This window comes from Sander lucioperca, chromosome 9, assembly GCF_008315115.2.
Source record: "Sander lucioperca isolate FBNREF2018 chromosome 9, SLUC_FBN_1.2, whole genome shotgun sequence".
Classification (NCBI taxonomy): Eukaryota; Metazoa; Chordata; class Actinopteri; order Perciformes; family Percidae; genus Sander; species Sander lucioperca.
The window spans coordinates 30,023,155-30,036,113 of NC_050181.1; the positions used below are offsets into that span (position 1 = coordinate 30,023,155).

At 39.2% G+C, this 12,959-nt stretch overlaps 1 protein-coding gene across 1 annotated transcript in view; it reads left to right on the top strand.

Moving 5' to 3' along the window:
- The window catches only part of LOC116040786 (epidermal retinol dehydrogenase 2-like), a 92,319-nt gene extending 82,042 nt beyond the window's left edge, over nucleotides 1–10,277 (top strand). Inside the window, exon 7 of the mRNA XM_031286448.2 lies at nucleotides 9,752–10,277. Coding sequence (XP_031142308.1) covers nucleotides 9,752–9,848 — 97 coding nt within the window. The 3' untranslated portion in view covers nucleotides 9,849–10,277. The remainder of the gene's footprint in view (nucleotides 1–9,751) is intronic.
- The last annotated feature ends 2,682 nt before the right edge of the window (nucleotides 10,278–12,959 follow it).

Genomic DNA, 12,959 nt, shown 5'->3' on the forward strand with positions numbered 1-12,959 from the left:
CAGTGTGAATCACTCCCATCACTTGAGCCAGATGATTAAAAATGTGTAATATCTTTGATCCCTTCAGTGCTTCAGCAGAGTTGTTTGATAAGAGAGCATTCTGGAGCTGTCTTCTGTCTCCGAGGAAAGAGCCAATTATTCTCTTTTAGAAAGCTTTTTGTCTCTGGAACACAGCTTACACAAATGGAGATAGTGTCTTGCCTGTCACCTCTGTTCACTTTGCATAAAAGCTAATGTATTCAAGCTTCTAATAATGTGTTGTATTATCCAGCTCCCCCTTTGAAGACAGTCATTGTTAGTCACCCAAAAGCTGCTAACACAGCCTCATTCAGGAAGAGATTGCAGGAAGGCATCATTCTGAACAAAGCCTTTTTGCATTAGCACAAATACATTGTTCGATTAGGAACTTCATTCTTATTGACACTAACAAAAAAAAGATAGAATACTTGTCTACTTTAAAGGATGACTAAGTTTTAGTAGCTTGGCCGAGCTACAAAAACATTTCCCATTAAAAAGGTAATTTCTATAGCGTCCTGAAGTTGGAGGAGTTTCTAGTTACCAGTTGTTATAAAAAAAATATCCATCAATTATTTTTAAGCAGCTCAAGACAAAACAATGGACCTCATGCATTACAGGAACAGACACATTGTGCAGGTACATAGGTCAGCTGAATGTAACAATGTCATGTAACAATGCAATTGTTTTTAACTTCACAAAATTAAAAATAAACGCTCACAAAAACATCCCTTTTTTACTAAGTGGGATAAAAACTGTAATACGAAATAAATTCAAACAGACACAGTGTGAGAGAAACTGTGATGGCTCGGTGGAGGCTATGTTTGACGCAAGGCATATGAGTTGGGAGTTGCCTAGTCGCTGCAATTATGCTGCGTGTGTTACGCCCCTGAAAAAGGGAGAAATAATCACGAGAGTGATACGGTGATGTTTCCTTACTGAGAACTTTAGTGTTATGATTTTACATATAAATATAACATGTAACATTTTACAGACCTACTGATCTACCGGGAATACGTCATTTCATAGAGTACACACCAAGGTTATTATAGTTTTGCATTTTTCATTAGTTTTTTTTAAATTTCGTTTTGACTTTTTGTTTTCAAAATCAGTTTAGTTCCCTGTGCGTGCTTCTCAAATTTACTTTCAAATTCGTGGGATTTTTCCCTTTAATAAATTGTCCACATATTTTACCATCTTCCATTGAAAGGCATCTGACAGTCATCAAATAGGACGCTTTCTTCAGGCTTTCGGTACCGCCATGACGCCATGGACTATGCTGTGTTCAATTTGCCATGGAATGTCAGAATTTCTGGGTTCCCAGTCGGAAACTGTATATATGTCTATGGTCGGAAATGTCAACTCTGAAAGATATATTTCCTCTATGAAAGACATTGACAAAGACGAAAACTAAGGACATTTACTCTATAATTTTCTTTTATTTTAGTTAGATTTGCAAACAGACATCAGAGTTTTAGTTAGTTATCGTTTTTTTTGTAATGCCTCGTTTTTATTTTTATTTCAGTTAACGACTGTTGATGAATGTTTTTTCCCACCTAGTTTTCGTTATTTTGTTTGTTTTCGTTAACAATTATAACCTTGGTATATACTATATTCAAGTTACAACAGCATACACTTTAATTCACTGAATGGACTTATCTAACTCTGGGGGATATGGTGAATAAGACAAAGTCCCAATAAGTCAGTATGTTTCTTTAATGAAGAGGTACTTGGTACAGATGTCAAGGGTTTTATTTCACACGATTGCTACAGCAGTCACGCAGTTCTACCCTGGCATCAGTTAAGGGGGGTGAATGATTTTTTCCAGTAGTAGCTGCAGTGCGCACCAACATCCACCAGGTGGGACATGTGAGCAGACAAGATGCAGTTGACCTGTTGGAAGACTAAGCAACAGAAGACACCATGAAATGATTTAGAAACGAGTCAAGACACTGTTTAATTGTCTCCCGGGCCTGTACAGTAAACTTACACATTAAAGAGTCTTCATTTCATAATGGACATTTGTGTTATGACCATAAACTCTATAAAAAGAAGGGGATGGACGTGGCTTCCAGGTCTGAAAAGTAAAGCCAATGCTGAAGTGATTAAAACTTCCTTATTTCTAATGCCCACCAGAGGGCAACGACAATAGAACCTAAAGCATAGGTTTAGCATTGCTAACCATGGGTTGTGTACATTAAAATAGCCGGGAACTTGTTTACGGTGTTGTCTGTGTTTAATCTTAGAACTTTGACCCTCTCACTGTCTGTTTTCACTTCATCAAAGTTAACTGAAACATTTTAGTCGCCTAAAAATGTCTTGATCAGCGTTCGGTTGCACCTTGCTAACAAAGTTAGCTAGCTAGCTAGCGCTAGCCAGGAGAACCGACAAAGAAGAAGTGACGTCATTCCTGTCCTACAATAAGAGCCTGCCTTATAACACTGGAATGTTTTTTTTTAAAAGTGGGAGACTGAGCCTATAGAAAATGTGTGTTGTATTCTGATATACAATTTGTTTAAAATGAAAACAAGTGAAACTACTGTAATAATGAATTTGATTTTTTATTTAGCAGAACATTATATTGTTCCATCCAATATTTCCTATATTTCTAAGCAGATTTTCTATGCCCCCCCTTGGCTGATTATTGGTCCCCCCTGTGCCACCCCACCTAAAAAATCCTGGAATCGCCCCTGTATACGCAGCCTATTTATTTTATATTAACTCACTTTTGAACTACATTTTGCAGCTGCATCACGATCCTGCTCACTCAGAAATATTAACATGCAATCTCCCAAAATTATAGGAATTAAGTTTCATCGCTGCGACCAATCATATCATGCGTGCAGAGTGCAGTGTTATAAACAATGTAAACAAGCTAACGTCCGGTGTCTCCGACCACATTTCAGCTAACGCTAATTAACATACAGGTTAATTTAACAGGAAGAAAAAAACAGTAACATTGATCCATCATTAAACGGAGAGAAAACTGACGAAATGTAGGCCTATTGCCTATTTATGTTAGCAGGTTATTATAATCAGCAAAAAACACAAATGTGGCAGATTTAGCTATCGCTAACTAATGTTAGCAGAGGTCTAACTCTGAGAAACAACTCAACGACAACTCTGAGTATAACGTGCACGATAAAAGCATACGTAAAATAAAATTTTACATTAGTAAATTAATACTACATTAGTAGTTGTAACGTTAGCCCTATTGCTAAATCAGAGCAACACAAATAATTTATATACATAACTTTTACCGTTCATCTGGTTCCACAGCTGGAAGAATGAAATGAATGTCAGGTCTACCAAAAGAAAATCTAGTGAGTTTTTTTCAATATAATACATCCATGCTACAAACGTAACAGGTAACAAGTTTTTCACCAAAGTTTCTCCAAAGTCAAAGTCAACTAGCTGAAATACTGACCACTCTGCCATTTTAATCCATTTTGGATGAACTCCTAACTTTGGTGTCATAGTACTTCTTACTTCTTTTAGCAGCTTTCTGAGCATTTTCATTTGCCATGGCATATACTTCCTCTGTTTCTTTTTTCCATTTCTGCATGTAGTCTCGCTGGTTACTGGAACCAGACTGTGCACAATCCAAAGAGCATGTCAACTGGAAGCCTGGGTGATCTCCCAAACAGAAAATAGAATGGTGAATGACCGGTCAATTCACAATGGGTACAGTTATAGGCATAAGCCAGTTTTGTTCAGAGACTCATTCCAGTTTGAATTTTGTGTTTCAGTTAGTGTCTTTAGCATTTTCAACAAAGTTTATACCCACTGATTTTCGAATTCTCCCCCTTGGTCGTAGTGGATGCGGGAGGGAAACCCAAACTTCAGAGCAAAGTCATTGAAGATGAGATTTGCAGCAGTTTTTCCTGACTTTGATTTGCTGGCGTAGGCTTGAGTGAAACAGGTAAAATGACCAACAATGACAAGGATGTACTCATATCCCCCTTTGCATCAGCCGAGATAGAGGAAATCAATACATACAGTAGCAGTTCAAATGGCTGTGTTGTTACAATGTTTGTCAGAGGTATGTTATAGTGCTCAATGTCATATGGCCAGAAGAAGCGGTCATGTACTAGTGATTGTGTACGAGTGACTGACGATGAGACTTACATAGATACAGCCAAAAGTGACCAGGTTGCAAGGGACTGAACTGGTTGTATCGTGGTGGCAATGGTATCTGGTGGAAGCTCCTCAGAACAGTCTTTCATCAGTGACTCTACATCCAGTGGCATCCTCGACAAAGCATCTGCATCACTGTTCTCTTTGCTGGCCTGTACTTTATTGTCAAGTGGAAATCAGCCAACTCTGCAACCCACCTGGAAAGTGGTTGCGTTCAGTTTTGCAGTGGACAGAGTATAGCTGAGTGGGTTGTTATCGCTGTACACAGTGAAGGTTAGGAGCATAATACAAATAATCACGGAACTTATCAGTGATTACCCATTTTAGAGCTAGAAATTCTAGCTTGCCATTGTGGTAGAGCCAGCGTTTTTCTCTGCTGCTGTTTAAAGGGGTGGTATAGAATTTTGGACATAGGACCTCATTTCTAAGTTAGCCAGTGTGTTATTTATCAGTGGAGACCGTTTTCAACACTTTTCATCCAGTCCTTCCAGTTGCAGAGTTCGCTGGTGCTAGGCTAGCACAAGTCAACAGTATCTGCTAGCCTGCCACTAAAAACAGTCTTACCCACTCCACAGTACACCCGAGGCAAATAAATTATAACGCCAGACTATCGATGTAAATGTCTGTGTTGATAGAATAATGTTAGAAATAAAACTACCCTTGCATCTCATTGATCACATTACATTTTGAGGGACTAGTTTCTCAGCAGCAGCAGAATTTTACTTTGCTCCGGTTAGTAGTACTCCACTGAAAAGTAAACAGAGAAGCGCTCTCCAGTCGGGACACCTAGTAGTAGCCTAGTACATTGGTATTGAAGCACTGGATTGGAAACTAAGGACTAGGCAACATGGTGATTCAGTGTGCATTTAGAAATTGTAAAAATAAACCAAACAGATGGGCACCACAAAGTTTCCACAAATTTCCATTGGGAGATCCAGAAAGGAACCAACTGTGGCTTCTTGCTGCTGGCTTGGACATCAAGGCGGAGACTCTACTCAAGTGGCAAATGTGTAGTGATCATTTTAGACCAGACGACTTTGGAAAACCCCGCAATCTAAAGGACCACAAGTCACTGACAACAAATGTGGTTCCATCCGTCTTTCCAGATGCACCAACAGTTACTGATGAACAGGTAATCACTTTTGGTAGGCTACTCTAGCTAATAAAGCTAGCCCCTTTCATAACGTTAGCCTAGCTGCTACTGATAGATTGAGACTGACAACGTTAGTGGAGATAACGTTACAGTTCAATGCATTGTGGAGAGTGACAACGTTAGCTAACGGTATAGATACACTCTTGGTAGATACCTGGCTGGGCTAACCGCTAACTTTAGGCAATTGCTGACAGAAAAGTAATGTAAGCTCGGACAGTTTACATGCATATTGCAGCGGCAGGTAAATAAACTTGTGTGATTGTCATGGAATGTAATTGTCATGTAAACCGGCTTTCTCAGTAGCCTAGGTAATATCACTCCGCTGCTGCTGTAGCCTATGCTACCAACTACAGGGAACAAAGTATAACTATTATAATGCGATGCAAGGGTAGTTTTATTTCTAACATTATTCTATCAACAGACATTTTCATCGATAGTCTGGCATTATAATTTATTTGCCTTGGGTGTACTGTGGAGTGGGTAAGACTGTTTTTAACGGCAGCCTAGCAGATACTGTTGACTTGCGCTAGCCTAGCACCAGCGAACTCTGCAACTGGAAGGACTGGATGAAAAGTGTTGAAAACGGTCTCCACTGATAAATAACACACTGGCTAACTTGGAAATGAGGTCCTATGTCTAAAATTCTGAACCACCCCTTTAAGTCCTATAGCCATAGGCAATGACCCTAAGCTTCCCATCTTGCTTTTGATAAAATACCAACCCTTGGTGTGATGCATCAGTGTGTACAACGAATGTGGCTATGTGAAATCAGGGAAAGTGAAGACTGGTGTGAAGCAAACAGTCAATCAGCTGTACAAGGACGTGTTGGTGCACGTCAGTCCACAAGATTGGCTTGTTTGAGGGCACCAAATGGCTTACTTTCTTTGTTTTTGTCTTCTGTGGTTGGTAAAGTACTTTCTCTGAATCTGCTTTCAAGAGGTCATACAGCTGGCCTTCCTAGAAAAGTTGTTGATGTACTGTCTGTAGTAGGTGAGTAAACGAAGCATTTTTCTGAGCTGGCACACATTCTCTGGTCTGATGTCCTTCACTGCTTTAACTGTTTCAAAATGGGCTCGGCCAATTCTGCTGCCCTCTGCAGACGCTATTGGACCCAAATAACAAACCTCAGGTTTAAAGAGATCACACTTGGCTTGAGTTTGATGTCATTCTCTCTGAGGCGCTGCAAAACTTTCCACACATCGTTCACATGGCTATTGAAGGTTTTACTGAAAACTAGTGTGTCGTCCATATAAGGAATGCAGATGTTATCCTGGAGCCCTTCCAGACACTCCTTCATACAATGCTGAAAAGCTGCAGGAGCATTCATGAGTCCCCACGGGATCACAAATGCTGTCAGTGGTCTGCTTTCTTCAGAGATACATCTCTGGGGGTAAGCTTTTCCCCTGATCTAAGAGGGAGAACCAGGAATTACCACCTAAGCGGTCCATGATATCTTGGACCCGAGGGATGGGCTGGCGGTTGGGATGTGTCTTTCTGTTCAGGTCTCCGTAATCTATAAACAGCCGGAGGGTCCCATCCTACTTCCTGATACACAAACAGGTGAAGAGTATGAAGAGTTTGACTTCCTAACCCAGCCCTGTGCTATGAGGTCATAAAGGTAACCCTTCATCTTCTGGTATAGTGGCTTAGGCACCGACATGTATGTGCGATTGACTGGTTCAAAGTAATTTTCAATCGTTTAATGTAGCCAAGGAGTGACACTCTTCTCTAAGCATTTGCCTAACTACCTGTCTCTGATCTTCGGTAAGGTGACTTAAACCTACTGGTGGATCCCACTGTTCATTAGCATTACATGGGGTTTCAACACTGGTGTGATTCCCTGTTGCTGGGGTGAAAGCTTTTTCAAAGACTTGGGCAGATAACACGGTGTTAATGTTATGTACTGTACTCGTTATTGTGCGTCCTAACAGAGCAATGTCGTGGTCAGGTGAGTGCATTTTTCCTTGTGTTCAGTTTAATGTTATTGGTTATTAGTTATTTTTGACATACTTTGGAACAATACAGTGTCTCTTTACATGAACATTGTTTCAGGTTCTCCGATGAATCTTCTCTGGCACAATTTGCACATTTTTGGGACCTTTTGCTGGCTATGGTAAACACTTGTCTCTCAGCGGTAACCCTTTCCTGTTTAAAGGGGCCTCTCTTAATGGTCTGACTCCAGTGATTTTACATCCAGCTTGAAAATGTTCTTCACTCCCATTTAGAATTTCAGGATTGGCCTCTTTTGAATTGAATTGACTCCGGCCCACAGGAAGTTGAATTTGATTTGTAATTGGAATGACAGGAAGTGGAATTGTTCATGGCAATTCAAAGAAATTCCACACAGTCACACAACAGAAAGAATGTGTTGAATCTCACATACATTCAGTGTTAGGAAGGTTACTTTGGAAATGTAATTGCTTACTGTTATAAGTTACCCATTATAAATGTGGTTTGGATTACTTTATTTGGATTACTTTATCAATGCAAAGCAATTTCCTTTTAATTTGATTAGTAACTAATTGAATTACACATTTTACCTCAGTAATACAATTAAATACGATTACATTAATTTTGTAATTTAATAACATAATTTAATTACATGTAACTAGTCACTCCTCAACGCTGCATACATTTTGTTCCAAAATATCAATCACTCTTTAAGAGAACAAATAATTCTATTAATTCCACAATTGACAGTAATTGTTTTCTTGATTTAATAAGTAATAAGTAAAACGTTTGCTTGCATGCTTTTAAACACATATGATATCCAGTGTTGGGGGTAACTCCTTAAGAAGTAATGCCATAATATAATCAATCAATAAATATATCAGTAGCATAATACCATCAAGCGATGGTTTTCAAAATAAAAGACTGTCTGTCTGTTAACTTACTTGTAGATGCCTTTTGAAATTTGAAGTAGCCTTGATGGAGCCACAGACTGGAGCACTGCAGTGCTTGCATATGGCTCTGTGGTTTCCAGGTGTTCTTGTTGGAATTGGTTCTTCAAAATGAACTAGTACAGATGACCTTTTAGGCCTGCTATTATTTTCCATGTCGATGTTATTACAGGTGTCAAATCTATAAACAGTGTTGACCATCAAATTGTGTAGAAAAGAAGCTTTCAAACAAATGTCCACCTCAAATTGTTTGGCAACCACTTTAAATACTTAGTTAACGTAAAGCATTCTGGGAAATGGAGTCATGTTCTATCATGTTCCACAAAATTACAATTACAATAAATCAAATTTAATTATTTGTTCTGTGACTAGAGCTTGTAACATTCATTGCTGGGGGAAAACATTTCCTGTTAATGCAATCTGTACAAGTAGTTCAAACTAATATCATTTATAGAATATGTAATGCAATCATATCTGACATATATTGTAAAGCTTCATTGTTAAACACTTCACTTAAATGATGTATATGAATTTCTTGAATTTCTTGGAATTCTAGATCTTGTTTTTGACATCAATTCAAATTCAATTCAAATTCAAGAATTGAATTGGAATTTAGGAGTCATTCATGCACAAGCCTGCACTCCTGCTGGCAGACAAAACACCTCCTCGGAGCTTTAACAGAGCGGTTGGAGTAAAGGTTAGGTGCATTCAGGTGCTGCGCAGGGTCAGGTGCTTGGGGCTGCCTGTAGTTGCTGTATTACTGCTGTTGGGAAACAGGTGGCTGGGGGTACCTATATGGCCTCCTAACTGAAGGTGGGCATAGGGCTGTGACTGAAACAGGCTGCTGTAATGTATCTTTAATCTGAGCTATCTCTGCACTGAGACCTTTTAGAGAAACTGCACCTGTCTTAAGTTCAGCTAACTCTGTTAACTGTTCAGTGTGTACCTTAGCTTTGGCTTCCTTCACAGGACATTTTGCAGATGGTGTATCTTCTGACTGGACTACACTTACAGTTGTAGCTCGCTGTAGGGCACTTAACCGCTATTTGTTTCGTCTTTCTGTCTCATTAGCACAAGCAAGAGTCATCAATGATATGCGGGATTTGTCTTTAACATTTCTTCTTTGTTTGCCTGATATGTCAACGAAATCACATATCTCCAGTAAATTGTCTTAGTGAAGGTGTGCAATTCTCATATATTTGAAAGAGTATGTTTCAGTGAATTACAGTGCATGCTGTTGTACCTTGAATACGATGTGTACTCTATGAAACTACTTATTCCCTGTAGATCTGTTGGTTTTGTTAAATTCATTCAAAGCATTTATAACATTTAAAGCATGTGACCGAAGTTCCCACAATGGGTCAAAATAATGTGCTGTGACCCAGAGGTAACCGTGATTACTGAGAGAAACCACCTGTGAGTGCAGCGGTGCTGCATCGCTTCCTGATTGAAAAATTAGAGGCGTTAAAAGGAAATTTGCATTAACTTGTTATTATCACGTTCATTTTAACAGCCCTGATTTCTTTGTCGTGTTTCTCGTCCGCAGCGTCCTCCCCATGAAGCAGGGCATTATGCTGGGCCAGTACCTGGGAGCCTTCAACCTCATGGACACATTCAAGGGACGCTCCACAAAACAGGAGTAAATGAAGAGAGAGAAGAGAAGTTAAGGATGAGTAATATGGAAGGAGACATGCACATATTAAAGCTATCTACCTATTGTGTATTGCTGTAATAAGACAGAACAGTAGTCGTGAAGGTTGGACTTGATTGCTGCTCTCATTTCAATGGTTCATGTATTCAAGCATTGAATGCCAGTTAGTCTCTTTATATCTCTGTTTCAATCTTTAATATATCCTTAACGTCCCTGTTTTTAAATGGCATGATCAATAGTAAAATTTAAAATGCGATCTTATTAATAACAGTTTGTAATTGAATAGAATATAGTGCTCATAATGGCCTCCTAAATTTAGCCAGCTAGTGTTGTTGCCTACTACTACTTGTTGAGGACCAATCATGATGATGTAATGATGTATCATCAGTCCACAAACCGCCAAGTCAAACATTTCCCTATATTAACAGGGCTCAAAGTCAAATGTCATGTTTGATTTGAATGTCCGTTCTGTAAATTAGTAATATTGTGGTGTGGTTGGAGCCACAACTACAGTTGCTTTCAACACAGATGGAAACAATACAAAGTGGGATTTAAAGATGCTGCTATCAAGAGAAGGATAAGTCCCATCAAATCAAATAAGAGTGACAGTTTACTTATGCCAACTAACTGTAGACAGAGCTCATCATCTTTAGAATATTCAAAGCTCCAGCATTAATAAAAATGACGTATCAGTAGAAGCAGGTTCCAGGGCGTCGTCACCATAACAAAAACCTTGTTCACTGTAAATGATGCTCATTCGTAATCCACAGATGCATCAGAGGCAGGTAATAAATCTAACTTTTTTTTTTTTTTTTGGTTTAAGTTTGATGTCAAATGTACGGACTGTTAAGACATAGCTGTTTAGCACTGTAGCAGCGTACTAGCATGCTACAGCTAGCTAGAGTGTGAGAGGAGACTTCCACTTTTCTTCTTGTTTCTATATATTGATGAAAGCCCCGAGATGAGCACAAAAATATGAAATCTAAACATCTTTATACTTGTGCAGTGATCTTAAGCACAAGGAGGCTTGTCATCTTCAGTGAGTAAGGTGAACTTCAGCCCTTTATCTCTCGTTTCAGCTAGTTTACTCGATGGTTTCCTAGGTAACACTCCCAGCTGTGCTTTAACGTTCCAAAATGTTGTGGATGGAGGCATCATAGGGGGCTTGTATACAGTCTGTGCATGTCTCCTGTGGATGAAAACATTCTCAGAAGTCGGTGTTTTTGAAGTAATATGCATGTATTTGCACTCAGTCTCTTAATTTCACCTATTAAGCACATTTACTACCACACAAGCCTCAGTCTGTAATGGTTATATTATAAAGATTATAATACAAATCACTCATTCAATCCACAGATTAGTTTTCATTTAACAGTGCCATTATTAATATGTAATGGATTGCCATAATTTGAGTGTGTGTCATTTGATGTTTTTTTTATATGGAACACAACTTCTGTAACAGTCATCTTTACTGATCTATCTTCATTAGGAGATATTACCATAGACTGTTAATATTAATGGACAAAGCAACCGATTCGGCGAAGTGCTGCAAATGCGGAAGTGCCTTAAACCTGCATTCTATCTGAATTCCAGCAGGGGGGACACGTGCGGTTGCAAAAGGAGTTCGGTTTCTGTAGAAGTCTATGAGAAAGTGACCCATTTCTCACATTTTCATAATGAGTTTATGGTCTCAATCGCTAGTTTTAAGTCTTCTTTAGTTATGGTCTCGATCTTAAAATCGTCGATAAAGCAGGGGGTGTTTTAGGGCGTGGCTATGTAACGTAACATAGAGCGTAAGCAGCAGTCTATGGCTCCTCCCTCACTCCTCCCTCTCGTCTAAAATCATCACACGCCCGTAACGGCAAACTCGACGACTCATAGCGGATCTCCACAAACCAATGGGTGACGTCACACATGCTCTGTCCATTAATATTAACAGTCTATGGATATTACGCACCTGTTGTCTTAAACATGCTAACCGTTCAATGAGTTCAGTAAATGTCAGGAGTTGAGAGAAATGTATCTTAAGGTACATTTTACTACATGTCATATGTTTTCAGAATTTTTAAGTGCAAACTACCTGGAAGTGAAAATTCTGATCAATAAATTCACATTTTAATGTTTGATTTCTAATGTTTTGAGTGTCTTGTTCAGCATCATGACTAAAGCGAGTTCCCTTACAGTCCCATCCCATTATCTGAGGAGTGTAAAGCCTTGATTCAATTTAGAGGTCGACCGATAGTGGATTTTACCGATACCGATAGCTAGGTTGGGCCGTATTTGCCGATAACCGATTAATCGACCGATAGTATTTATAACTTATACAGTTGACAAAATACATACATTGTTTCAAAAAAAGTCCAGACGCTTTTGCCAATAATCAAAATAATAATGTCATATTTATTGATATTACACCCACAGCAATGCTACACAAGCATGTGTGTTGTCTAAAACAGTTCTCCTACATATTTGGAGTCATCCAGTGCAAAAATAAACATAATGAGCATTATAATTCATATAAAGGACAAACAATCTCAAAACAGTGACGCCATTCTTCTCTGTAGAACGGTTTAGAACGGTAACAGACGAGCTCTGACCTGGAGGGATCTATCTTTCCCACTTTATACTATATATATATATTTGTTCTCGCTTGGATGCCCATATAAGGCGTAATGTGTGACGGACCTGCCTTCCCATTGGTTGAAAACATAAACAAAGGCATCATGGGAGATCCCCTTGTCGGTAGCACCTACTGTCTATGGGTAGCACGGAGTTAGCGGCAGAAATGACCGAAAACGTGATGAATTATGGACATCAAGTGGATAAATCTTGGATGTAACAGTTTGGATTTAATGCTCAACAACCCCGAAAAAAGGCACAAGTTCCAGGCTGGATAGAAAATCACCTGTAGAGGCTAGAAAGACACCAAAGACACCAAAGACACCCCCGTGACGGCTAACTCGTTAGCTTTTAGCTGCAGCAATCAGTAGGTCTCTACGTTTAACTGTTATTAAATGATCTAAATATGAATCAGAGGTGCCGTTTGGGATCGTGGACGAGCCTTTAGGGTTCTGATTCTGACATTTGGGTCGGACTTGCGTTT